This window comes from Dendrobates tinctorius, unplaced genomic scaffold (genome assembly GCF_039654945.1).
Source record: "Dendrobates tinctorius isolate UK_male_01 unplaced genomic scaffold, ASM3965494v1 ptg000206l, whole genome shotgun sequence".
Lineage (NCBI taxonomy): Eukaryota > Metazoa > Chordata > Amphibia > Anura > Dendrobatidae > Dendrobates > Dendrobates tinctorius.
The window spans coordinates 2,960,868-2,988,353 of NW_027361873.1; the positions used below are offsets into that span (position 1 = coordinate 2,960,868).

Below are 27,486 nucleotides of genomic sequence, written 5' to 3' on the forward strand. Positions count from 1 at the left end.
CCCCTAGATTTAGGTAGTGGTGTGATCCTTTAGTCCCGGGTAGAGAGGAGGACTAGAGAGATGGAGCCAGAAAGTCGTGTGAGGCGGGAGCTGTCTCCTCCTCCGCCGTCCATTGTGGCTGCTACTATGTGTTGATGAGAAGTGAAATGGCGCAAACAGTCAGTGCGGGCACCACACAGTCAGGGGCCGCGTGTGGCTCTGCAGGGCACGGTGGGTACAGACACCTCTGCAGGGTACGGTGGGCACTGACACCTCTGCAGGGTACGGTGGGTACAGACACCTCTGCAGGGTACAGACACCTCTGCAGGGTACGGTGGGCACTGACACCTCTGCAGGGTACGGTGGGCACTGACACCTCTGCAGGGTACAGTGGGCACTGACACCTCTGCAGGGCACTGACACCTCTGCAGGGTACGGTGGGCACTGACACCTCTGCAGGGTACGGTGGGCACTGACACCTCTGCAGGGTACGGTGGGCACTGACACCTCTGCAGGGTACAGTGGGCACTGACACCTCTGCAGGGCACTGACACCTCTGCAGGGTACGGTGGGCACTGACACCTCTGCAGGGTACGGTGGGCACTGACACCTCTGCAGGGTACGGTGGGCACTGACACCTCTGCAGGGTACGGTGGGCACTGACACCTCTGCAGGGCACTGACACCTCTGCAGGGTACGGTGGGCACTGACACCTCTGCAGGGTACGGTGGGCACTGACACCTCTGCAGGGTACTGTGGACACTGACACCTCTGCAGGGTACTGACACCTCTGCGGGGTACGGTGTGCACTGACACCTCTGCAGGGTACGGTGGGCACTGACACCTCTGCAGGGTACGGTGGGCACTGACACCTCTGCAGGGTACGGTGGGCACTGACACCTCTGCAGGGTACTGTGGACACTGACACCTCTGCAGGGTACTGACACCTCTGCGGGGTACGGTGTGCACTGACACCTCTGCAGGGTACGGCGGCCACTGACACCTCTGCATGGTACGGTGGGCACTGACACCTCTGCAGGGTACGGTGGGCACTGACACCTCTGCGGGGTACGGTGGGCACTGACACCTCTGCGGGGTACGGTGGGCACTGACACCTCTGCAGGGTACGGTGGGCACTGACACCTCTGCAGGGTACAGACACCTCTGCAGGGTACGGTGGGCACAGACACCTCTGCAGGGTACGGTGGGCACTGACACCTCTGCAGGGTACTGTGGGCACTGACACCTCTGCGGGGTACGGTGGCCACTGACACCTCTGCGGGGTACGGTGGCCACTGACACCTCTGCGGGGTACGGTGGCCACTGACACCTCTGCAGGGTACGGTGGCCACTGACACCTCTGCGGGGTACGGCGGCCACTGACACCTCTGCAGGGTACGGCGGCCACTGACACCTCTGCAGGGTACGGCGGCCACTGACACCTCTGCGGGGTACGGCGGCCACTGACACCTCTGCGGGGTACGGCGGCCACTGACACCTCTGCAGGGTACGGCGGCCACTGACACCTCTGCAGGGTACGGCGGCCACTGACACCTCTGCAGGGTACGGCGGCCACTGACACCTCTGCAGGGTACGGCGGCCACTGACACCTCTGCAGGGTATGGCGGCCACTGACATTTATGCAGACGAATGGCGGTCATTGATATTTCTGTAGTCAGATGGCGATCACTTGGATTTCTGCAGAAGAATGAGGGTCACAGAGATTTCTGCACACGAATGGGGGTCACTAACATTTCTGCAGACGAACAGTGGGCACTTAGATTTCTGAAGAGAACGATGGGCATTGGCATTTCTGCACATGAATGGGGGTTTCTAGATCTAATAGATGTGCCTTTCTGGACCGCTGCGGGCAGCTATTTTTAGGCTGGGGGGCTTATATCAATGGCCCCTTACCTTGCCTGAGAATACCAGCCCACAGCTGTCAGCTTTAGCAAGGCTGGTTGTCAAAAAATGAGGGGTACACCACCGGTTTTTAAATTATTTATTTAAATAATTTAAAAAAAACAGCGTGGGAACCCCACTATTCTTGATAACTAGTGTTGCTGAAAGCTGAGGGTTGTAGCCCCTAGTAGTCCGTTTTGCCTGGCTAGTTATAGAAAATAGAGGGGAACCCACTCCGGATTTTAAAAAAAAATTATTTATACATTGCACTGTTTTTTCGGCCGAGGGAATGAGACCCCATCTCTTCTGCCCCTGGTGAACCCTCAGCATCGTGGAGGGGAAAATGCGTCGGGCTGGGCTTCCTATCTACCAATGGCTGATAAGTATTGATGGTTTATATTCTATATTTTTTTTGGCAACATGCACACTGGTTCTATTGGGGCATTATGATACCCCTGACTGTAGGGGGTAATTTATGCTGCTTTTTGTGCTCTTGTCTGGACTATTATGTCCAGCATGGATTATTGCTCAGCACTTCTATGCCATTGGTATCTTTTCCACCTGGTGGATTATTTTGATTTGTGATTAATTTTGAGTGCATTAACTGTGCGATATCTATTATTGTCCATGGGATCAGTGTTTCAATTTTTTTTTCCCCCTTTATTCTGTGTAGATGTTTTTCATTTGAGCTTTTTTGTGAAAATATTTTTTCATGGTCTGTCATTGCTTGCAGCATAAGCTCTTTTTACTCCGAGATAAGATATTTAAGCTGCATTATTAAGAATTTTTTACTCCGAGATAAGTCTACCTCATTGTCTATATTGTGGGTTGTGTGCCCACTTTTGTTACAACGAGATAAGTTTACAGCATTTTTGCACTTTTAAAGAGACTTTACCTAGTCTCTCCACTACGGGTTTTTCGGGTATATATGTATGTGTGTGTTTTTTTTCTGTGTATCCTCTTTTTTTGATTAGGGAATATTAGGGTGTTCTAGGGCTACCGACATTGAGCGGGGGCGCCATATCGTCAACAACTAGGGTGCCAACCTCCGCAGTCAGGAAGGGACCTATTAGGGCAAGCGTAGCTGCCCCTGGTATCTTTATTTTTTGGTGATATATTGCCCTGTACCCTATGAGCTGGGATTGTCTAAAGCAGTGGTTCTCAACCTTTCTAATGCCGTGACCCCGCAATAGAGTTCCTAATGTTGCGGTGACCCCAAACCAAAAAATAATTTTGGTGGCTACTTTAAAACTGTAATTTTGCTACAGTTATGAATCGGAATGTAAATACCTGATATGCCTTATGTATTCTCATTGCTACACACCTGTTACTCTTACCAGGGGGCCGTATTCACATGCTTAACTAATGGATCTGTTTTTTTCCAGATTAGTGGCAAGTTTTCTATATAGAACAGTGTGAACTACGTCATCGGATACACTGCAGTTTCTGCACAGCATCTCGCAGGCTCTCTTGGCTCTCCGCCTCTTACCTCTCCGCCTCCTAGGCTTCTGTCCTCCGGTGCTTGCTGCGTCCGCCCACTGATGGCGTCAGCAAGCGCCAGACACACGTAATGCGCTGCTATGGACTGTGGAGCGTTCCCCCCGCTTCCCTCGCCCCTTTAGGCCCCGGACGGATGATGCAATCATGTCTGCGCATGTGCGCAGGCATTCAGTTTGGAACACGCATCCATTACGACATGTGTTCTAGCTGAATAGCGCTGCTGCAGACGGTATCACACTTCTCAGCGGCTAAAGCTATCGGAAATATGTATTTTCCGATGGCTTTAGGCGACCCCTGTGTTTTGGTCGTTCGACCCCCAGGTTGAGAACCGCTGGTCTAAAGTTTTTAATTATTCAATTAAAAGTTAATTTTTAGGGGTCAATTTTGTTGCTTTCTTGTTTTTTTTTCTCCTGTGTTGCGCCAATCCTCTGGAATTCTCTACCCCAAGAAATTAGGACTATCCAAAATTTGCACAGTTTTAGGCGCTTCCTCAAAACACATTTGTTCAGAGCGGCCTATCACGTTCCCTAATCAAAGTAATTTTATGTGTAAGTGTGCGGGTGTAGCCCATTCACTATCTCCATCTATCCCTCACTCCCTCAAGATAGCTGGACCATCATTGTAAATACATCATTGTAAATACACACTTCTACTTTGTATCTCCCCCACCTCATTGTAGATTGTAAGTTCTCACAAGCGTCTTATTTTGCTTTAATTATTGTATTATAGTTAACGTTGTTACTTATGACTAGTGTTGAGCATTCCGATACCGCAAGTATCGGGTATCGGCCGATACTTGCTGTATCGGAATTCCGATACCGACTTCCGATATTTTTTCAATATCGGAATTCGGCATCGGAATCGGAAGTTCAGTTGATTGACGGCCTGACGTCATCATGATGCGCGGTGTGTGCGCATCATGATGCGCCGTCATTTCGGGCCTTCCGGGGGTCTCTGCCGGCCTGCCGGGGGGCTGTGCCGGCCTGCCGGGGGGCTGTGTGGACTGCCCGGGGTCTGTACCGGCCTGCCGGGGGGCTGTGCCGGCCTGCCGGTGGTCTGTGCACCCTGTGGGGGTCTGTACCGGCCTGCCGGGGGGCTGTGCCGGCCTGCCGGGGGGCTGTGCTGATGTCCGGGGGTCTGTGCAAGCATCGTCCGATGGGACTACAAGTCCCATCGGGCGATGCCTGCTACCATGACAGTGATTGACACATTAGCCAATGATGGGACAGTAGTAGTCCCATCATCCGGCTAATGTGTTAAATGTTAAAAAAAAAAAAAAAAAATACTACATACATACTACATGCATGCTACATACATGCTACATGCATGCTACATACATACTACATACATACTACATACATGCTACATACATACTGCATGCTACATACATACTACATACATACTACATGCATGCTACATACATACTACATGCATGCTACATACATACTACATACATACTGCATACTACATACATACTACATGCATGCTACATACATACTACATATATACTACATGCATGCTACATACATACTACATGCTACATACATACTACATATATACTACATACATGCTACATACATACTACATGCATGCTACATACATACTACATATATACTACATGCATGCTACATACATACTACATGCTACATACATACTACATATATACTACATACATACTACATACATGCTACATACATACTGCATGCTACATACATTCTACATATATACTACATACATACTACATACATGCTACATACATACTGCATGCTACATACATACTACATACATACTACATACATACTACATGCATGCTACATACATACTACATGCATGCTACATACATACTACATGCATGCTACATACATACTACATGCTACATACATACCACATATATACTACATACATACAATACATTCATACAATACATACATAGACATACAGTACATATAACATAGAGTAACATACTTACCAATACTTGTCACATTGTTCCCCGAAGCCATTGTCGTCTACGGAATAAATATTAACATAACAAACCACAAAAATACTCACCCACGATCCGAAGCAGTCCACGAGTGTGTCCCACGACGATCTTGGGTAGAGAACTGCAGCATCAGATGATGCTGCCGTTCTCTACGGGCTGCAGGAATCCAATGACGGAAGGTAGGTATCCTTCCGCACTGTATTCCTCCGCCACTTAAAAAAAAAAAGTCCCTAGTCTCACTTTATGCCATTGCTGTGTGGGAAATTCCCACACAGCAATGGCATAAAGTGAGACTAGGGACTTTTTTTTTTTAAGTGGCGGAGGAATACAGTGCGGAAGGATACCTACCTTCCGTCATTGGATTCCTGCAGCCCGTAGAGAACGGCAGCATCATCTGATGCTGCCGTTCTCTACCCAAGATCGTCGTGGGACACACTCGTGGACTGCTTCGGATCGTGGGTGAGTATTTTTGTGGTTTGTTATGTTAATATTTATCCCGGAAAAGACAATGGCTTCGGGGAACAATGTGACAAGTATTGGTAAGTATGTTACTCTATGTTATATGTACTGTATGTCTATGTATGTATTGTATGAATGTATTGTATGTATGTAGTATATATGTGGTATGTATGTAGCATGTAGTATGTATGTAGCATGCATGTAGCATGCATGTAGTATGTATGTAGCATGCATGTAGTATGTATGTAGCATGCATGTAGTATGTATGTAGTATGTATGTAGTATGTATGTAGCATGCAGTATGTATGTAGCATGTATGTAGTATGTATGTAGTATATATGTAGTATGTATGTAGCATGCAGTATGTATGTAGCATGTATGTAGTATGTATGTAGTATATATGTAGTATGTATGTAGCATGTAGTATGTATGTAGCATGCATGTAGTATATATGTAGTATGTATGTAGCATGCATGTAGTATGTATGTAGTATGTATGTAGCATGCAGTATGTATGTAGTATGTATGTAGTATGTATGTAGCATGCATGTAGTATGTATGTAGTATATATGTGTTATGTATGTAGCATGTAGCATGCATGTAGCATGCATGTAGTATATATGTAGTATATATGTGGTATGTATGTAGCATGCAGTATGTATGTAGCATGCATGTAGTATATATGTAGTATGAATGTAGCATGTATGTAGTATGTAGTATGAATGTAGCATGTATGTAGTATGCATGTTGTATGTATGTAGCATGTAATTTTTTTTTTTTATTTTTTTTTTTACATTTAACACATTAGCCGGATGATGGGACTACTACTGTCCCATCATTGGCTAATGTGTCAATCACTGTCATGGTAGCAGGCATCGCCCGATGGGACTTGTAGTCCCATCGGACGATGCCTGCACAGACCCCCGGAGCCTGCACAGCCCCCCGGCAGGCCGGCACAGCCCCCCGGCAGGCCGGCACAGCCCCCCGGAGCCTGCACAGCCCCCCGGCAGGCCGGCACAGCCCCCCGGCAGGCCGGCACAGCCCCCCGGAGCCTGCACAGCCCCCCGGCTGGCCGGCACAGCCCCCCGGAGCCTGCACAGACCACCGGCAGGCCGGCACAGACCACCGGAGCCTGCTCAGACCCCCTGGCAGGCCGGCACAGCCCCCCGAAAGGCCCGTACAGACCCCAGAGAGGCTGTACAAGGGCAGGAAAGGGTTTTTCTTATTCCGATACCGGAAGTCCCATAGACTTGAATGGGACTTCCGGTATCGGAATCGGCGATACCGATACTTTTTTTTAAAGATCGGCCGATACCATCCGATACGATACTTTGAAGTATCGGACGGTATCGCTCAACTCTACTTATGACTGTTGTGTTTGGAACTGTTAAACTGTAAAACGCTGCTGAATATGTTGGCGCTATATGAATAATGATCATTATTTCGTGTGTGGGCCGTTTTGCGGCCCTTGCTGACGGTAAAAATCGGACATGTCAGCTTGTTTTGCCCATGGGCACACGGTCAGTGGAAACACACTGAGATGTGCACAGAGGGTCTAAGTGTGTCAGTGTCTCCAGTATGTGTGAAAACTGTCACCACACGTACTGGAGACATGGATGCAAGAAAGAGCCCTAAGATGTATATTTTAGTCACAATTTAGTAAGGAATGTATGAAACAGTTTCAGGAGCTGAGCCTGCTTCATACCAGACAGACACCAGCTGTTTTACATAGCCGACAGCATCCAGATCTGGTTCTGATCGCTTAACCCCTTCCTGACATGAGACGTACTATCCCGTCCATGGGACCCGGGCCCCTATGCCCATGGACGGGATAGTACGTCTAGCGCGATCAGCGGCGCCCACGTGGTGAGCGCCGCTGATCGCGGCCGGGTGTCAGCTGATTATCACAGACCGCCCCCGACACGTTAACCCCTTGCACACCGCGATCAAACATGATCGCGGTGTACCGGGGGTTAAAGGGAAGCATCGGCAGGGAGGGGGCTCCCTCCGTGCTTCCCTGAGCCCCCCACGGCAGCGCAATGTGCAGCGCTGCTGCGGGGGACTCCTTTCCTCCAGGCCCCCGGATCCAAGATGGCGACGGGGGCCTGAGGAAGCTGGCTTCCTCAGTGCCTGCAAAGCGCAGACATGAGGAAGCCTTCTGCAGTGCCTGTGTCAGATCGCTGATCTGTCACAGTGATCTGTGATGTGACAGATCAGCGATCTGGCACAGGACAGTGATGTCCCACCTGGGACTATTTAATAAAGTAAAAAAAAAATAAAAAAAAGTGTTAAAATAATTTAAAAAAAATCGCCAAATAAATTAGAAAAAAAAAAAAAAATATTCCCCCAATAAATCCATTTTTTGGAAATAATAAAAAAAAAAAACAATAAAAGTACACATATTAGGTATCGCCGCGTCCGTAATGACCCGCCCTATAAAACTGTCCCATTAGTTAACCCCTTTAGCGAACCCCTTAAAAAATAAAAATAAAAAACGAAGCAAAAAATAATGATTTATTATCATACCGCCAAACAAAAAGTGTAATAACGCGCGATCAAAAAGACGCATATAAATATCCATGGTACCGCTGAAAACGTCATCTTGTCCCGCAAAAAACGAGCTGCCACACAGCATCATCAGCAAAAAAATAAAAAAGTTATAGCTCACAGAATAAACCGATGCAAAAATAATTATTTTTTATATAAAATAGTTTTCATTGCATAAAACCGACAAAAACATAAAAAAATGACATAATTCAGGTATCGCTGTATCCGTACTGACCCGAAGAATAAAACCGCTTTATCAATTTTACCGCACGCGGAACGGTGTAAACGCACCCCCCAAAAGAAATTCATGAAACGCTGGTTTTTGTTCATTCTGTGTCCCAAAAATAGGAATAAAAAGCGATCAAAAAATGTCACGTGCCCGAAAATGGTACCAATAAAAACGTCAACTCGTCCTGCAAAAAATAAGACCTCACATGACTCGGTGGGTCAAAATACGGAAAAATTATAGCTCTCAATATGTGGTGATGCAAAAACTATTTTTACAATAAAAAGCGTCTTTTAGCGTGCGACAGCTGCCAAATATAAAAACCGCCATAAATAGTAAATCAAACCCCCGTTATCACCCCCTTAGTTAGGGAAAAATAATAAAATGTAAAAAAAAAAGTATTTATCTCCATTTTCCCGTTAGGGCTAGGGTTAGGGCTAGGGTTAGGGTTAGGGCTAGGGTTAGGGCTAGGGTTAGGGCTCAGATTAGGGTTAGGGGTGTGTTGGGGTTAGGGTTGGAGTTATAATTGGGGGGTTTCCACTGTTTGGGCACATCAGGGGCTCTCCAAATGCAACATGGCGTCTGATCTCAATTCCAGCCAATTCTGAGTTGAAAAAGTCAAATGTTGCTCCTTCCCTTCCAAGCTCTGCCATGCGCCCAAACAGTGTTTTACCCCACATGTAGGGTATCAACCTACTCAGGACAAATTGCAAAACAATTTTTGGGGTCCAATTTCTCCTGTTACCCTTAGGAAAATAAAAAATTGGGGGCAAAAATATCATTTTTGTGGAAAAAAATGATTTTTTTTATTTTCACGTCCAAGTGTTATAAACTTCTGTGAAGCACTTGGGGGTTCAAAGTGCTCACCACACATCTAGATAAGTTCCGTGGTGGGTCTAGTGTCCAAAATGGGGTCACTTGTGGGGAGTTTCAATAGTTTAGTTACATCAGGGGCTCTCCAAACGCACATGACACCCGCAGACCATTCCATCAAAGTCTGCATTCCAAAACGTCACTGCTTCCCTTTCGAGCCCCGACGTGTGTCCATACAGTAGTTTTCTCCCACATATGGGGTGTCAGCGTACTCAGGACAAATTGGACAACAACTTTTGGGGGTCCAATTTCTCCTGTTACCCTTGGGAAAATGAAAAAATTGGGGACTAATTGATCATGTTTCTGGAAAAAATATGATTTTTTTATTTTCATGCCCTGGCATTATAAAGTTCTGTGAACCTCTTGGGGGTTCAAAGTGCTCACCTCACATCTAGATAAGTTCCTTATTGGGTCTAGTTTTCAAAATGGGGTCATTTGTGGGGGGTTTCCACTGTTTAGGTACATTAGGGGCTCTCCAAAGGCAACATGACACCCGCAGACCATTCCATCAAAGTCTGCATTCCAAAACGTCACTACTTCCCTTCCGAGCCCCGACGTGTGCCCATACAGTAGTTTTCTCCCACATATGGGGTATCAGCATACTCAGGACAAATTGGACAACAACTTTTGGGGTCCAATTTCTCCTGGTACCCTTGGGAAAATAAAAAAATGGTGACTAAAAGATCATGTTTGTGGAAAAAATACGAATTTTTTATTTTCACGCCCGGGCGTTATAAACTTCTGTGAAGCACTGGGGGGTTCAAAGTGCTCACCACACATCTAGATAAGTTCCTTGGGGGGTCTAGTTTACAAAATGGTGTCATTTGTGGGGGATTTCCACTGTTTAGGTACATTAGGGGCTCTCCAAAGGCAACATGACACCCGCAGACCATTCCATCAAAGTCTGCATTCCAAAACGTCACTACTTCCCTTCCGAGCCCCGACGTGTGCCCATACAGTAGTTTTCTCCCACATATGGGGTATCAGCATGCTCAGGACAAATTGGACAACAACTTTTGGGGTCCAATTTCTCCTGGTACCCTTGGGAAAATAAAAAAATGGTGACTAAAAGATCATGTTTGTGGAAAAAATACGAATTTTTTATTTTCACGCCCGGGCATTATAAACTTCTGTGAAGCACTGGGGGGGTCAAAGTGCTCACCACACATCTAGATAAGTTCCGTAGGGGGTCTAATTTCCAAAATGGTGTCATTTGTGGGGGGTTTCCACTGTTTTGGTACATCAGGGGTTTTCCAAACGCGACATGGTGTCCGATCTCAATTCCAGCCAAAAACGTCAAATGGCGCTGCTTCCCTTCCGAGCTCTGCCATGCGCCCAAATAGTGGTTTACCCCCACATGTGGAGTATCAGCGTACTCAGGACAAATTGCACAATAACTTTTAGGGTCCTGTTACCCTTGGGAAAATAAAAATTGGGGTGAAAAGATCATTTTTGTGGAAAAAATATGATTTTTTAATTGTACCGCTGTACGTTATAAACTTCTGTAAAGCCCTTGTGGGTTCAAAGTTCTCACCACATATCTAGATAAGTTCCTTGGGGGGTCTAGTTTCCAAAATGGGGTCACTTGTAGGGGGTTTCCACTGGTTAGGTACATCAGGGACTCTCCAAACGTGACATGGCGTCCAATCTGAATTCCAGCCAATTTTGCATTGAAAAAGTCAAACGGCGCTCCTTCCATTCTGAGCTCTGCCATGCACCGAAACAGTGGCTCCCCCCCACATATCAGGTATCTGCGTACTCAGGACAAATTGCACAATAACTTTTGCAGTCCAATTTCTCCTGTTACCCTTGGTAAAATAAAAAAAATTGAACCTGAAGTATTTTTTTTATGAAAAAAAGTTAGATGTTCATTTTTTTTTAAATATTCAAAAAAATTCCTGTGACGCACCTAAAGGGTTAATAAACTTCTTGAATGTGGTTTTGAGCACTTTAAGGGGTGCAGTTTTTAGAATGGTGTCACTTTTGGGTATTTTCTATCATATAGACCCCTCAAAGTGGCTTCAAATGTGATGTGGTCCTAAAAATAAAATGGTGTTGTAAAAATGAGAAATCGCTGGTCAAATTTTAACCCTTATAACTTCCTAACAAAAAAAAATTTTGGTTCCAAAATTGTGCTGATGTAAAGTAAACATGTGGGAAATGTTAGTTATCAAGTTTTTTGTGTGCCGTATCTCTGTGATTTAAGGGCATAAAAATTCAAAGTTGGAAAATTGCGAAATTTTCAAAATTTTCGCCAAATTTCCGTTTTTCTCACAAATAAACACAAGTTATTTGAATGAAATTTTACCACTAACATGAAGTACAATATGTCACGAGAAAACAATGTCAGAATCACCGGGATCCATGGAAGCGTTCCAGAGTTATGACCTCATAAAGGTACAGTGGTCAGAATTGTAAAAATTGGCCCGGTCATGAACGTGCAAACCACCCTTGGGGGTGAAGGGGTTAAAGGAGTTTCCCATGAACAAAACTTCATTTTAATCAATAGATCTTAGAATAATAATAAGTTCCAGAATTGGATGTGTTTAAATAAAATATTTTCTGTGCTGAGAAAATCTAATAATACCACAGCTCCTGGGCAGGAGAGGAAGCAAAAGAGAGTATACAGACATTACAGCATTGGATTGCAGCAGATTCTTTTTGTGAGGCCGGGGTCACATTGCGAGTGTGATGGGAGAAACTCGGGAATCAAAACCTGGCACTGTCGCCGGCACTCAGAATCGGAGTGTGCGGCTGCATAGAAATGGAAATCAAGGTCCCAGAGTCTGGAGAAAGAGTGCAGAGGCACACAATCCAAGCTTCTTGAGGTATAGTGTGAAGTTTTAACAATCAGTGATGGTTTGGGGAGTCATATCATCTTCTGGTGTAGGTCCACTGTGTTTTTTCAAGACCAAAGTCAGCTCAGCCAAATACCAGGAGGTTTTAGAGCGCTTCATGCTTCTCTCTGCCGACAAGCTTATTGGAGATGGAAATGTCATTCTCCAGCAGGACTTGGCACCTGTCCACACTGCCAAAAGTACCAATACCTGGTTTAAAAACAACAGTATCACTGTGCTTGATTGGCCAGCAAACTCACCTGACCTTAACCCCATAGAGAACCTATGGGGTATTGTCAAGAGGAAGATGAGACACCAGACCCAACAATGCAGATGAGCTGAAGGCTGCTATCAAAGCAACCTGGGCTTCCATAACACCTCAGCAGTACCACAGGCTGATCGACTCCATATCATGCCGCATTGATGGAGTAATTGATGCCAAAAGAGCCCCGACCAAGTATTGAGTGCATTTACTGAACATACATTTCAGTAGGCCAACATTTCGGATTTTAAAATCGTTTTTTCAAGCTGGTGTTATAAAGTATTCTAATTTACTGAGATAATGACTTTTGGGTTTTCATTGGCTGTAAGCCATAATCATCAACATTAACAGAAATAAACCCATGAAATAGATCACTGTTTGTAATGACTATATAATATATGAGTTTCACTTTTTGCATTGAAGAGCTAAAATAAATTTACTTTTGGATGATATTCTAATTTTGTGAGATGCACCTGTAGCAGCAATCGAAATGGCGAGAAAAAAATAAAATCTTAAATGTAAGATAAAAAGTGTAAAAATACATAAAAGCACACAAAAAAATCCCAATAAAAATGTTTTATTGTGTAAAAAAAAAAAAAATAGAAATCCAGGTACATATAAATAATTGGTGTCACTGCATCTTTAACGACTCGTACTATCAGTATAAAGGGATCAGGTTATTTAACCCACACAATAAATACTGTAATAAAATAAAACCAATGCCAAGATGGTGTTTTTTTTTTTTCTTTATCTCGCCTCCAAAAAAAAGCAGAAAAATCGTGATAATGAAGTTATATGTTCCCTAATACTGTACCAATATAAGTCAACTCGGCCAGGAAGTAACAATCTAACCATGGCGGTGCTAACATAACAAAAGACACTTACTGAACCTCTGCCAGTCTCCTGGCTTCCTCCTCAGCTAGGGTGCTTAAAGTGATCACTGCACCCAATCAATAGTCACTGACTGGCTGCAGTGGTCATCTAATGTCACATGCGAAAAGAGAAAGCCAGGAGGATGTTGAGGGACTCTGGCAGCAGTGCGGCAGGAGCTGGGGAATCCAGTAGTTGAGTGTCTGATTTTTTTTCTTTTCTATTAGGACCCCTTTAACACGATATTTATAAATCTGTCACTTTATGTGGTAATAACTGCATGGCTTCTACATATCCCCGAGGTTCTGACGCTGTTTTTATGTGAATGTTGTGCTTTATGATAGTAATAGGTCGATAGGATTTGCATTTATGAAAATGTGAAATTTGATGAGAATTGAGAAAAACTTGCAATTTTCTAAATTTGAATTTTTATGCCCTTAAGGCTCGCTCATATGGCCGTCGATTCTGTCATGCGAGAGAATTGCGCCAATTATACAAATGACACCCAGCTCATACTTTGTCAGAGAGTCTGTGCTTCCATCCTCTCGCAAGAAAGAATGGCAGCGGAGGAGACAGAGAAAGTAATTTCTCTGTCCATTGCCAGCATCCGCAGTAATCGGACTGCACATGGATGACAGCATGTTGAGTTTTTTATTTTTTTTTTATTTTTTATGGTGTTCGCTGTAGGAGTTAAATAGTGTGACATTTTATAGCTCAAGTCTTTCCAGAGATGGTAATACCAAATATACGATGAGTACTGAGGTTGTTCAGAGCAGTCACAAACTGCTCCTATCAGAGATTCTGCGCCTTCCGCTGACATCACATTGACAGAGCAGCTGCTTCTCATCCGGATAATTTGTTTACGGGGTGTAAAGATCGATGTCATGCTGATAGATAGCCAGCTCCTTGCTGATATCGGCAGTTGTGCCCCATCGACAGATCAGTTCCTAAGAGCGACTTTTGTTGTGAAGCAGCAGAATCGCCGGCTGGAGTGGTCTGTGATCGCTCTGAGCCAGCACTGGGCAGAACAGGCAGGTAGTGAGCAAGTATAAGTTTACTGCCCTGTAATACTTAAGTATTGCAATGTTTTAGACCTGTCTGTTACGTTGACAAGAGGCCTGCTTGCTTAATAGCCCATCTTACCCAGCAAACCTGGAGGTTATTCTTTGGCCACCTGTTGTCTTGACAACCAACGGCACCCCGAGATCGTTTTGTGGGGTGGCCATTGGGGTGAGTGAGGGATACCCTTCACTCTCACAGCCTTCTAAATGGAGAAAAACCTGATGAGCTTAGAATGCAGTGATGTACACATTAAAAGCAACATTTTGCCCTCATATCCTACATGTTTATTGTCATGTGCTAGAATAACTCTTCTGTTTTGCAGGTATTTAGGAGATTCACACCTTCTACACAGATGCTGAGACTGATGATTAGAAAGAGACCACCACTAGGATGCCTCTTGCTGATGCTTTTTTTGGTACTGGGGAATATCATTCTCTCGTGCAGTGACTTGCTTTTGCATCTGGAAACGTTACAAGTATTTTCGGACGGTGAGAAAAATCATTACATAAATTGTGCAAAACAACTGTAATAATAGTATGTTAAAGGGAACTTTCCATCTGATTCATGCTACCCATTATGTATCAGGCACTGGCTGTACGATCTCAGCCAGGTATGCTTTACTGTGAAACGTTTCAGAAACAGACATACTCTTAATATCCGTCTAGGACCAAGCTGCCTGGGTGGCTATTCATACAGGCAGGTCCCTGGCGGCTTGTGAGGAAGCTGAGAAAGTGGGTCATCTGTTGAGAGTGAGCAATATTCAGTCACTTTTTTTTTTTTTTTTGCAGTGAATCTGCTCGAAAATGTTCCTTAACCCCTTTACGACCTTGGGATTTTGCGTTTTTGTTTTTTGCTCTCCTTCTTCCCAGAGCCATAACTTTTTTTTATTTTTCAGCCAATATGGCCATGTAAGGCAATGTTTTTTGCGGAATGAGTTGTACTTTTGAACTACACAATTGATTTTACCATATAGTGTACAAGAAAACAGGAAAAATATGCCAAGTATGGTGAAATTGCAAAAAAAGTGCAATATCACAATTGTGTTTTTGGGGTTTTGTTTACCATGTTCACTAAATGCTAAAACTGACCTGCCATTATGATTCTCCAGGTCATTACGAGTTTGCACATACCAAACATTTATCAGTTATTTTTTTTATTTAAGAGGTAAAAAAAAAAAAGTTTGTAAAAAAAAAAAAAAATTGGCGCCATTTTCCGAGACCCATAGCGTATCCATTTTTCAGGACTTTGGATGAGGGCTTATTTTTGGCGCACCGAACTGATGTGTGTATTATGATGTTCTGCAGCAGCTGAGGTGTGTATTATGAGGTTCTGCAACAGCTGAAGTGAGAATTATGAGGTTCTGCAGCAGGATATAAAATAGGAAAATGGAAAGAGGAGATAGAGCTCAGATTCTCAGTGCAGCAACTAGATTCAAATGTATGTTAAACAAGTGCTATTTGCACTTACCTTTTTGATGTCTTTTTGGACTTGTCTATAATTCCACTGGGTGAATTAGTTGTTGTTCCCCTGTTCCGGATTTGCAGCACAATCCTGGTCACTTGTGAAGACACTCAAGATGTTTCAATAGGAAGCCGCGTTTGTAGTTTAGTTATTCTCAAGGTGTTGTGCGCTACTTGATCACAGTAGGTATCATACGATGATATATTCCAAAACCAAGTTTTATTAATACAGCATACAACGCGTTTCAACTCTTATGAGTATTCTTCAGGTATTACATATAAACTATTACTGCTTTGTGTAGTATAGCGCTATCACCACTGTGGATATGATGTAAGTATGTGTAAAGCTCTATCACCACTGTGGATGTGAAGTGGAAAAGTGACGCTCAATCACCACTGTGGATTTGATGTGAGTATGTGTGAAGCTCTATCACCACTGTGAATGTGATGTGGCTATATGTGAAGCTCTATCACTACTGTGGATGGGATGTGGAGATATGTGAAGCTCCATCACTACTGTGGATGGGATGGGGGGATATGTGAAGCTCCATCACTACTGTGGATGGGATGTGGGGACATGTGACGCTCTATCACCACTGTGAATGTGATGTAGGGACATGTGACGCTCTATCACCACTGTGGATATGATGAAAGTATGTGTAAAGCTCTTTCACCACTGTGGATGTGAAGTGGAGACGTGATGCTCAATCACCACTGTGGATTTGATGTCAGTATGTGTGTAGTTCTATCACCAATGTGGATGTGGTGTGGGGACATATGAAGCTCAATCACCATTGTGGATGTTATGTTTGTGAGGACATATGAAGCTCAATCACCATTGTGGATGTTATGTTTGTGAGGACATGTGACGCTCTATCACCACTGTGGATGTGATTTGGGGACATGTGACGCTCTGTCACCACTGTGGATGTGATGTGGGGACATGTGACCCTCTGTCACCACTCTTGATGTGCTGTGTAGTGTAGTGAACAGGATGATACCAGGAGGCAGTGCTGCAGTTACTCACTAGTTTTTTGCATCGCTACCCCCTCTGAAGATGTCCTGGATCCTGGCTGATCCTCGTGAGTGAAGCCCCCGTTACACATAGCGATATCGCTAACAATATCGCTGTAACGTCACCGATTTTGTGACGTAGCAGCGATATTGCTAGTGATATCGCTACATGTGATGCTTACCTCCGACCGGCTCCCCCGCTGTCTGTCGCTGACCGCGCGAGAACGTCCTGGATCATTTCTCGTCGTCAGCTTCCTGCTGGGCTTCCTGTGGCGCCGACGAGCGACGCGTGGACGCGGGCGGGAGGATGTCAGGATCGCCGCGTCTGACAGGTAAGTAACGACCCCCGACCCCTGCTATGTCGCTGGTGAGATCTGCCTGTGTGGCAGCTCACTAGCGACCACTTAACGATGCACCAGCGATCCATATCGTTGTCGGGATCGCTGGTGCATCGCTAAGTGTAACGGTACCCTAACTGAAGCGCTGCCCCCTGGTGATGTCCTGTTCCAGGAGTGACGATGTGCGCTGCAGGGAGTGAGTGCAGCTCCAGCCTCCTGTGATGTCCCAAATGGATACTAATTGCATATGCCTTCACCTGAAGGTGATCACATATTTATGATAAAATCCCTATAATCAAACCTTCACCCAGCAGCCAGCTAATGACAGAGTATTTTTAAGGCTTGGTAATCGGGATTACAGTTGCTCTGGATGCTGAACACTTCAATTTTGCCTCCAGTGAGAGCCATTCAGAAACTGCAAGCAAATCTCACTCAGGTGCCGGCTCCAATTATTCACAAAGAGACGACTCTTTTTACTATATTGTTTATAAACATCCCAACACTAAATTCTGCACAGTTGCTGGTTTGGTGTAGCTGTCAGTATGCGGCAACCTGCCTTTACAAAACCAGAAACTCCATTTTGAATGCAGTCCTTCATTATTAGTGTGTTTATCACTGCATTTTGAGATTAGAAGAACTTTTGGTGACAAAAAACAACATTATGCACAACTTTGGAACTTATTTCCAAAATAATAGTTCCTGAAGATGTTAATACTGTTTTTTCTTTAACATCAATTCAGACAGATATAGATGAGATTTTCCTTTTGTAGCTTTTATAGGTGTCAATAGGCAACTTCTTTGTGCTATAGAAAATAAGATGTACAAAACATGGCAATCCACAATAGTGAATATCCACTGAACCAGAAAAAGAGTGCAAGTTTTATTTCTACTTACAAAATGTCATAGATAAAACAGCATATCCTAAATAACTAAGCAGCCCATCAAGTGATCTCAGCAGCCCAGCTCAAGTTTCACTTTTTGCTTCCTCCGGGGCATAGTAAACAAATTACATTCAACTAAAATTTATGCTAACCATTCTCTCTCCCATTTTAAGATAAGATTAACAATATATTCATATTAAATATGAAAAGACCTTAAAGAATAAAGAAAACACAACAAAACACATAGGGTGGTGGGAAAAAATGCATTATAAACTTCTCATTACATTATAAAATTCACATTACATCCAATAATGGATACCTTTACAAACTGGTAACACAACAATGGAATATCTGTAAAAACCTTCAACAAAGAGCCATAGCCCAAGAGCCCCCAAGAAATAGAGGTACTTACATGAATACATCATTAGAAACATTGTCACCATCAGTACAGTACATGGATACAACACAAGAAACACCATTAATATAGGAATGCATAATCAGAACCACTGTCAGTACAATACATCACTAAAACATCATCAATACATGAATAGCTCACCAAAACCAACATTAGTACAAGATTACACGCCAGAACCATGATCAGTACATGAATACAGCACCAGAACCACTAATAGATTAGAGGGGAGTGGAGAGCCACTCAGACACGACCACAGATCCGGTATAAAAATATATAATATATCTTTATTGGGACATACAAACAGAACCTAGACAAACAATGCTAAAGTGCACAGGATAAATCCACGCATTATGGAAAACACAGCGGATCTCCCTAGATCATACAGATAGTATAGTCCAACTAGGACAAAAAATTCTCCTCACCAAGATATACCATAAAGACACTATACTCCCTATCATTAGTCCTAATCACATAGTATACACATACTAATACAAGGTCAATGGATAAACATAGACAGATATATATGTACATAGACACTGGAGCAGGGCAATGATACTACATAAACATATTGTCAAAAAGGTCACTATAATAGCGGCTAAAGGATGTCACCATCAGCATATAACACCCAATGGTGGTGTGGCATCCTCATTATAACCATTACATATGTAATATATTGCAACCAGGCCTTATAAGGGAGATGAAAAATATTTGAGGGAAGAACTCTCTAACCCTCACCCTCCATGACCAACAGGAGTGACGATGCTACCATGCACAAAATGACAGGCAGCAAAAAAACGGTAATATTACCAAAATGTACAATGGTGGGTGAGGAGTCACAGGGGAGACCGCACGTGTGCCCCGACGCGCGTTTCGGAGGCTCGTCCTTCGTCAGGGGGCGTCACAAACAGCAGAGCCAGGCAGCTAAAAAAGGCCGTGACCGGAAATGGGGAGGTGTCGACCGGAAGTGACGCATCCGCCGTTATGGCAACCAGGGACGCGGAGCGGCGCCGACGTCACCAGTACGCAGCCCGCGTCAAAGACGCCATGGCAACATACCGGAAGAGACGCCAGAAGCCGCGTCGCGGCCCCGGGCCACAACGCGCATGCGTGCAGGTCAACCATTCTCCTCATCTGGCCACACATAGATTGAGTGCAAACAGAGAGATAAAATATTCGCATACCATGGCCGCAATTAATAGCATCAAACATGGAGAACACCATTAAATATTCATAGTCGATATGAAATAACGAGCAAGTTATCCAATAACATCGTGGGAAAATATATAGAGATTTGGGCACAGATATCTCACAAATTATACCATAAGTGTGACCTTCCACATTATAAAAGATGGAGTAAAGCTGACAATCACACAACCAATACATAGATTATCATATAATATATATACCTCAAGACTCATTGGTGCATAACACATATAGATGGCACATAAAACAAATTATTCCATAGATTATAGATGATACACAGTAAATAATGCAGAGTAAATAGCCGTGTCCCACAGATAAACGGCTTGAAATCCAATTGTTCACCAATATGGCTCCACGATGTAAAGTCCTGATATGATGGTATGCAGTATCCCATGACTGTATTGGACCAATGCCCCAAACTTCAAATACAACTAAAGATGTTCTCCAGTAATTGACCCAATGCTGTGATAAATACTAAATACGTGGCCTAAAGTGAAAATATAAGAAAAATTAATAAATAAAACATCGATAAAAACAAAATAAAAACAAAAACAACCACGTACACGTAGAAAAATTCGATGCACTAGACAGTACAGACAGGAGGTGATCATAGAAACGATGCAAAATTTAAAGATTCATTAAGCCCATTAGGCTGGACCGTATTTAGGGTCCATATCCATCTACTCTCAATTTGAGCCAAACGTTGTGATACTCTACCACCCCTAATACCAGGATCTAATAGATCAATCCCTCTAACTCTGAGGGTCCTGCCATCACACTGGTGATATAATTTAAAGTGCTTAGGTATAGTCTTGAGCACTGATATATCATTTTCACTTGCCGCAGCCTGTATACCTAAAACATGCTCCCTGACCCTAACCTTTAACTGACGTGTAGTCAAACCTACATAGATCAGGGAGCACGGACAGGTGGCATAATATATCACACATTTTGATTGGCAGGTAATCCTCTTTTTAATTTTATACACTTTGGAGCCAGATGAGTCCGTAAAGCTCTCACTTCGATCAATGTTAACACAAGCCACACATTGACCACAAGAGAAGCACCCATTACGTTGGGCACCACCCCGTAAAAATGTCAATGGTGGATCAGTCTCATAATGACTCTTAATTAAGTGCCCTCGTAAGTTCTTTGCCCTTCGATACGCTATTCTGGGTTTATTTGATAATATCTTGGCTATTATGGGATCAGTTAGCAAAATCGGCCATGACTTCTCCAAAATCTTACTTACTCTATCAGATTGAGAGTGAAAGGTTGTTACAAATCTTAATTGATCTAATTTAGATACAGTGTCCTCATTCTTATACAATAAGGCATTACGCGTACTATGTTTTGCACGATTATACGCTTTTTTAATAGATCTATGACTATAACCCCTTTCTCTAAAACGCTGTATTAAATTATCAGCCTGTTGTTCAAAATTAGCATCAGTCGAACAGATACGCCTTAAACGAAGGAATTGTCCTATTGGCACTGCATTAATCATATGATTAGGGTGAGAGGAGGAGGCATGCAACAAAGAGTTCGTGGAAGTGGGCTTTCTAAAAATGTTAGTCTGGATCATATCTCGGCCATCCCTCTTCAAAATAACATCCAAAAATTCAATCTTGTTCACATCGTGAACAGTAGTGAACCTAATATTCAGTATATTATCATTTAACTGTTGAAAAAAATTCTCTAATGAACATTCGGAACCCTGCCAGATCAAAAACACGTCATCTATGTACCGCGTCCACAAAAGGACGCGGTCCACAGATGCGTGCAGATCTGACTGGAAGAGGTCCCTTTCCCACAGACCCAGGAACAGATTAGCATAAGAAGGCGCATAGGCCGCTCCCATGGCTGTCCCCTGGGTCTGTAGGAAAAAGGACCCCTTAAATGTGAAAAAATTATGCGTCAATGCAAATTCCAAAATCTCTAACGTAAACCGTTTAAGACCCATCGGCAAACTAGAAGTACCTAGAAAAAATTCCACTGCTCTCAAACCATCGGCATGCCGAATGCTAGTATACAGTGACTCTACGTCAGCCGTCACCAGTATCGCATCTCTATCAAGAGAGAGCCCATCAACCTTCCTCAATAACTGGTTGGTATCTTTAAGAAAAGATGGCAAAACCTCCACTAACGGTTGTATTATTGAGTCAATCCATCGGCCCAGCACCAGAACCACTAATAGTTCACTAATAGTTCTGGTGTGTGTGTGCATTCACTATTAGTGGTTCTGGTGCTATATTGATGTACTATCATCAGTACATGAATACATCACCAGAACCACCATCAGTACATAAATATATCACTATAACCATCATAAGAAGATGAATGCAACACCAAGACTAGTAGCGTAATCAATTGCAATGTCAGATCAGCCCCCACAATATACGCTTGTATCAAATGAAACTGCAGTTCCCTGTATGTCTTTAACAATGGTAAAAAAAAAATTCTAAGAAGTTATTGTTACCAGCCACCATCAGACTCCTCACAGTACAGGGACCACAGCATTGAATAGACACAGTCAGTAACAAAAATAAACATTTACATCCAGGTACCTTAAAGGTGATGACTGTCCACAATTTGAGAAAATAGATATCCGGCACCCTTTTGTGGAAAAATGTGTGCACATATATTTTTCACATTAATAAAAAACACCTTAATCCCACTTGGAACGGGTGCTCAATCCTATATTGAAAAAACAACATTTCGTTGTGGAGAAAGAGAAAAAGCAGGATGGCACTCACCGTTCAGGACCTGTTGAAGCGTATTGAGCGCGAAACGGCTGTTGTCCGTCTTCCAGCACATTGCTCTCGTGCCTATGCCGATGCCTTGTGTATGTGAAATAAAGTGATTTGATTCACATGAACGGTGAGTGTCATCCTGCTTTTTCTCTTTCTCCACAACCTTAAAGGTGATGTCTTCTCTGATTTAAGTACTTGCATCCCATTTGTCTTCATCTACAACAGATGCCATGATGAGATTTCACTGCCATAACATGTCTGATTTTCTACGGCCTATGGCATGTAGCACATCCCAATAAAGTACCCTTAAAAATAAAAGTGTCGTTATAAGGCCTCATGACTAATAATATCTCCCATGTGGAGCTTCTGAATAAATAAGTTCCACTTACCGTGTTTCCTGCACAAAAATATGACACCCATACTTTTCCTCTTTTTATACATTGCCTTCACCTAAATTTTAACCACCATTCTGTCTTCCATGATGAACCATAACCACGATGTCCTTTCTTACAAAATATGACCTCCACATTGTCTTTCCTTACTCTGTTATCATTTTTAATGTCTCCCACACTGCCATTTCTCCATATTGTGCCCTATTTGCTCCCACCTCACTATATTATTCTCCTTCCCGCGCACTCTCCCACCTTTCATACTCTCCCCCCATACTATCCCTGTCCATACTGTCCCTCCATGCTGCCACATCTCCATTCTGGCCTCTGGTTCTCCCACATCTCCAACAGGTCCCCCAAAACTGCATTTTTCCATAATATCCCCTCATACTGCCCCTCTCCATACTGATCTCTCACACTGACCCCTCTCCATACTTTCTCCACTATCTTTGGTATCTCTTCAGCACAGCAGTTGCATAATGAACTCCTCACACCTTTACACATTTGGGCGGACAGCTTATGAACGCTCCTCTGTCTCAGACTAAGCACTGCTAGGTTGAAATGTATTCACATCTAAAAGATGCAAATACAATTAACTACTGAAAGGAGGGAACCGGCCTTCTCTCCATGCCATGGGATGCCAGAAATACTTTGGCAGGCTGCATGTGGCCTGTTGGCAGTTTGTTGTGCAGACCTGCCCTAAATCAATGCATTGAGGGTTATTTTGAAAATGGTGTTACTTCTTAGAGAGTTCTAATTTTTTGCAACTTAAAACTTCTGGAAACATGAAATAGTATATGAAAATCTAGCAATGTTGTGTCCCACGATTGGGAACAACCTGTAATGTATATTTCTCTGTGTTTAGTTCTTCCTCCAATCAGCAAATTTCCCTGTTGTTGCTAGGTAGAATTAGACTGTGAAAATTGTCCCTTTGTCCCTCCTGTAGTTGAGCTCTGTATTAGGTTGCTCCTCCCTTCTTCTTCAGTTTAGCCTACAGCAGCCATTACTCAAGACTCATGTGTACTCCCCTGTACAAATTACTCCTTTTTATCTACTGTTCATTGTAAAGTAATACAAGATTTTGGAAGAAAACAGCATCGTTTCTCCTGGTCTTTCTACAGTTGCATTGCCAGTGGAGTTAATACTGACGATGCCTGGTTTTGTGAGTACGAGTTATACAATTATCTAAGAAGCTGATATAACGCTTGGGACTCGCAATCATCAGTAAGAGTCAGAATATTAAAAAGGGGTAGCTGTGACCAGGAACAGTATACAGCTGTAATCCAAGAAGAGGACTGTTTTATAAAGGCTGATGTAAAGCCACAACAGCAGCAGCTTACATGGCTGCAGACATTCTGTGCTCTTCACCTCAGAAAACTGTACAGTGAAATATTTAACCTGTTACTAAGAACAGTTCACAGCCTGTAATCCAGAGAAAGGATCCATCTATAAACTATTGAGAAGCTGCAGTTTACATAACGTGTATCATTCTGTGTTCTCCAGCCCAGCTTGTTGCAACTTTGTATTGGTCTCCTTGACAACCAGGAGCAGAACAGCCCCCACCTTTACTCTCCTGCCACTATGTCCCAGACCAAAAGAACCCTTTCACTGCCAGTCCTGCAGCAGCAAGAAATGGAAACAGAACTTCACAGTTTGCAGTGAAATATCCAAAAGATCAATCAATCCTACATGGAAAGTAAAAAAGGGAACCTAGAATCCACCAAAAGTGAATTGCTCCACCACACAACTTCCCTATGGAAAAGAGTACTAGACCAAGCTACTGTCTTGACTGTGCCCAGCTCCCACGAATTACCACCAGAGGGAGCCCTTGAACAATTGTACTCTGCATGCCAGTCTTATAAAGACACTAGTAAAAAAAATACATCTCCACGCTGCTGAAATTAAATTCACAAGATTCAATAAAGGAATGTCAGGACTTCCAACAGCTCAATGCCGAACGAGATAGCACCGTGCGTGACATCGTGAACAAGACAGAAGCAAAAATCCCGCAGATGTAAGAAGTGACATCGCACAGATCCAGGTCTGCTAGGAGCTCAAAGCACTCAGTCAAGTCAAGCTCATCAAGGTACTCAACCCTCAGTGAGCAGCTCATAAGAGTGTGTGCCGAAGCAGAATCTACGAAAGTGCAAGCCATTTTCGCCCAAAAGAAAGCAGAGATGGAAGCTGAATCTGCTCGCAAGAAAGCAGAGATGGAAGCCGAATCTGCACGCGAGAAGGCGGAAATAGAAGTGTTGCAGAAGGAATACGAACATGCAGCAGCCATGGCAAAGCTAAAGGTCTTCGAGCAGGCTCTAGGTGGGAGCCAAGGAGGCAGCCTCAATTCGTACAAACTCGACACGGAAGACCCACTTAAGCGTACAAGACATTACGTGCTGAGCCAAACCAACGAACCCCTGAACATCAACAACCTTCCCGTCAGCACCGACCTCTCTCTAGAGCATCAGGACGTTGATCCGCCTGCAGCTTCCAGCTTTCAAGGTCAGTACAAAGGACCACAAACATTCAAACCCGAACCTCCTTCATGTGTCAATACACGGCCTGACCCTACACCTCAGCAAACACCATTCGCTAACGTCTACATGCAACCTAACATGCAGCCAAGGCACTACGCTCCCGACAACTGTGTGGTTCCAGCCCCGCATACAACAGAGATCATATGCCACAAACCGGTTGCTGGTCTAAATGCCTACGCCACTCGTATCTTCCCATGTTCTTGAACCAAGAAGCTACGACCCACGCTAATAGCATCACTCAGCGAGCAAATGCTCCTCCAAAGTCAGAAAGAACAGACATGGCCGATCTTGTGAGGTACATGATACGCCGAGAACTCGCCAACAGCGGTCTCACAAGGTTCGATGACCAGCCTGAGAATTACAGAGGTTGGAATTGTACCTTTAAAGCCGCAATTAGTGACCTTGGCATCACTGCTGCTGAAGAGCTGGATCTGCTCATCAGGTGGCTCGGACCTCAATCCACGGAGCGGGTCAAGAGGCTCAGATCCGTCCACATCAGTAATTCAGCCGCTGGTCTCAAGGCTACATGGGAAAGACTAAAACGTAGCTTCGGCAGTCCTGAAGCCATAGAGAATGCACTGTTTAAGTGTCTACAGGATTTCCCCAAAATATCTGGCAAGGACAGTTCAAAGTTCCTAGGGCTCAGTGACCTACTCCTAGAGCTCCAGTTAGCCAAGGCAGACACGCACCTACCTGGTCTCAGCTACCTGGATACCGCTCGGGGTGTTAATGCAATAGTTCCTAAGCTGCCATGCAATATACAAGAGAAGTGGGCCACTATTGGGTCAAAGTACAAAAGCTCTGTATTAGGTTGCTCCTCCCTTCTTCTTCAGTTTAGCCTACAGCAGCCATTACTCAAGACTCATGTGTACTCCCCTGTACAAATTACCCCTTTTTTATCTACTGTTTATTGTTACTAATACAAGATTTTGGAAGAAAACAGCATCGTTTCTCCTGGTCTTTCTACAGTTGCATTGCCAGTGGAGTTAATACTACTGAGGACGCCTGGTTTTGTGAGTACAAGTTATACAATTATCTAAGAAGCTGATAGTTAGAACGCTTGGGACTCGCAGTCATCAGGAAGAGTCAGAATAAGCACCGTGCCATGACAACCACATGCCACTTTTTCCTCAAACTGAACTCCCCTAGATAGCAATTTTGGCATCTTTCTGAGAAAAAAAAATCCCATATTTTTTCCTATACCACCCTATTGTATATAAACTAATGCCAATTACTGTACTTATGCTGACAAAATGACCAATATACCTCTAAATAAAAACTTTAATTGTCATTATAAAAATGAGGTCAAGCAAAAGTGATGTCATAATTTCAAGAAAATATTATTTTTTTATTTTGCATAATAAACTGCATATTTCCATTGATTCATTTATCAAAATGAATCAGTCACACATTTAACCCCTACCTGGAATGGCATTTTTCTTTTTTTGCTCTTTTGTTTTTCTTCCTTTCTCCAAGAGCCATATCTTTTTTATTTTCACATTGATATACTTGTATGAGTGTTGTTTTTTTGTTGCAGTTTTGAATGACACCATTCACTTACCATCCAATGTACTAGAAAATGGGACAAAAAAATCCAAGTTTGCAAAAACAGCAATTGTTTTCTAAGTTTTGTTTCTACAGTGTACATTGACAATTGACAGAGAAGCTGGTCAGAGTTGTTGGAAAGATGGACAAAGCTAAATACATGGCAATCCTGGTAGAAAACCTGTTAGAGGCCGCAAAAGACTTGAGACTGGGACATAGGCTCACCCAGCAGGACAGTGACCATAAACATACCTTAAACTGCCAGGCTACAATGGAATGATTTAGATCAAAGCGTATTCATATGTTTGAATGGCCTAGTCAAAGTCCATACCTAAATCCCATTGATAGTCTTTGGCAACACTTGAAAATTGCTGTTCAGATGCTCATCATCCAATTTCACTGAGCTACAGATAGTTTGTGAAGAAGAGTGGGCAAAATTTTCAGCCTCGGTCTGCAA

The 27,486-nt window shown here is 43.5% G+C and overlaps 1 protein-coding gene across 2 annotated transcripts in view; it reads left to right on the top strand.

The window, feature by feature from the left end:
• RHBDD3 (rhomboid domain containing 3) overlaps positions 1 to 27,486 on the top strand; it is a 77,076-nt gene that overhangs the window by 159 nt on the left and 49,431 nt on the right. Inside the window, exons 1-2 of one of the 2 annotated variants that reach the window (XM_073554107.1) lie at positions 34 to 210; positions 14,820 to 14,985. In XM_073554107.1, the coding sequence (XP_073410208.1) occupies positions 14,850 to 14,985 (136 nt within the window). In that variant the 5' untranslated portion in view covers positions 34 to 210; positions 14,820 to 14,849. Of the gene's footprint in view, positions 1 to 33; positions 211 to 14,819; positions 14,986 to 27,486 lie in introns of those variants that run through there. The other variant, XM_073554108.1, reaches the window with a different exon arrangement.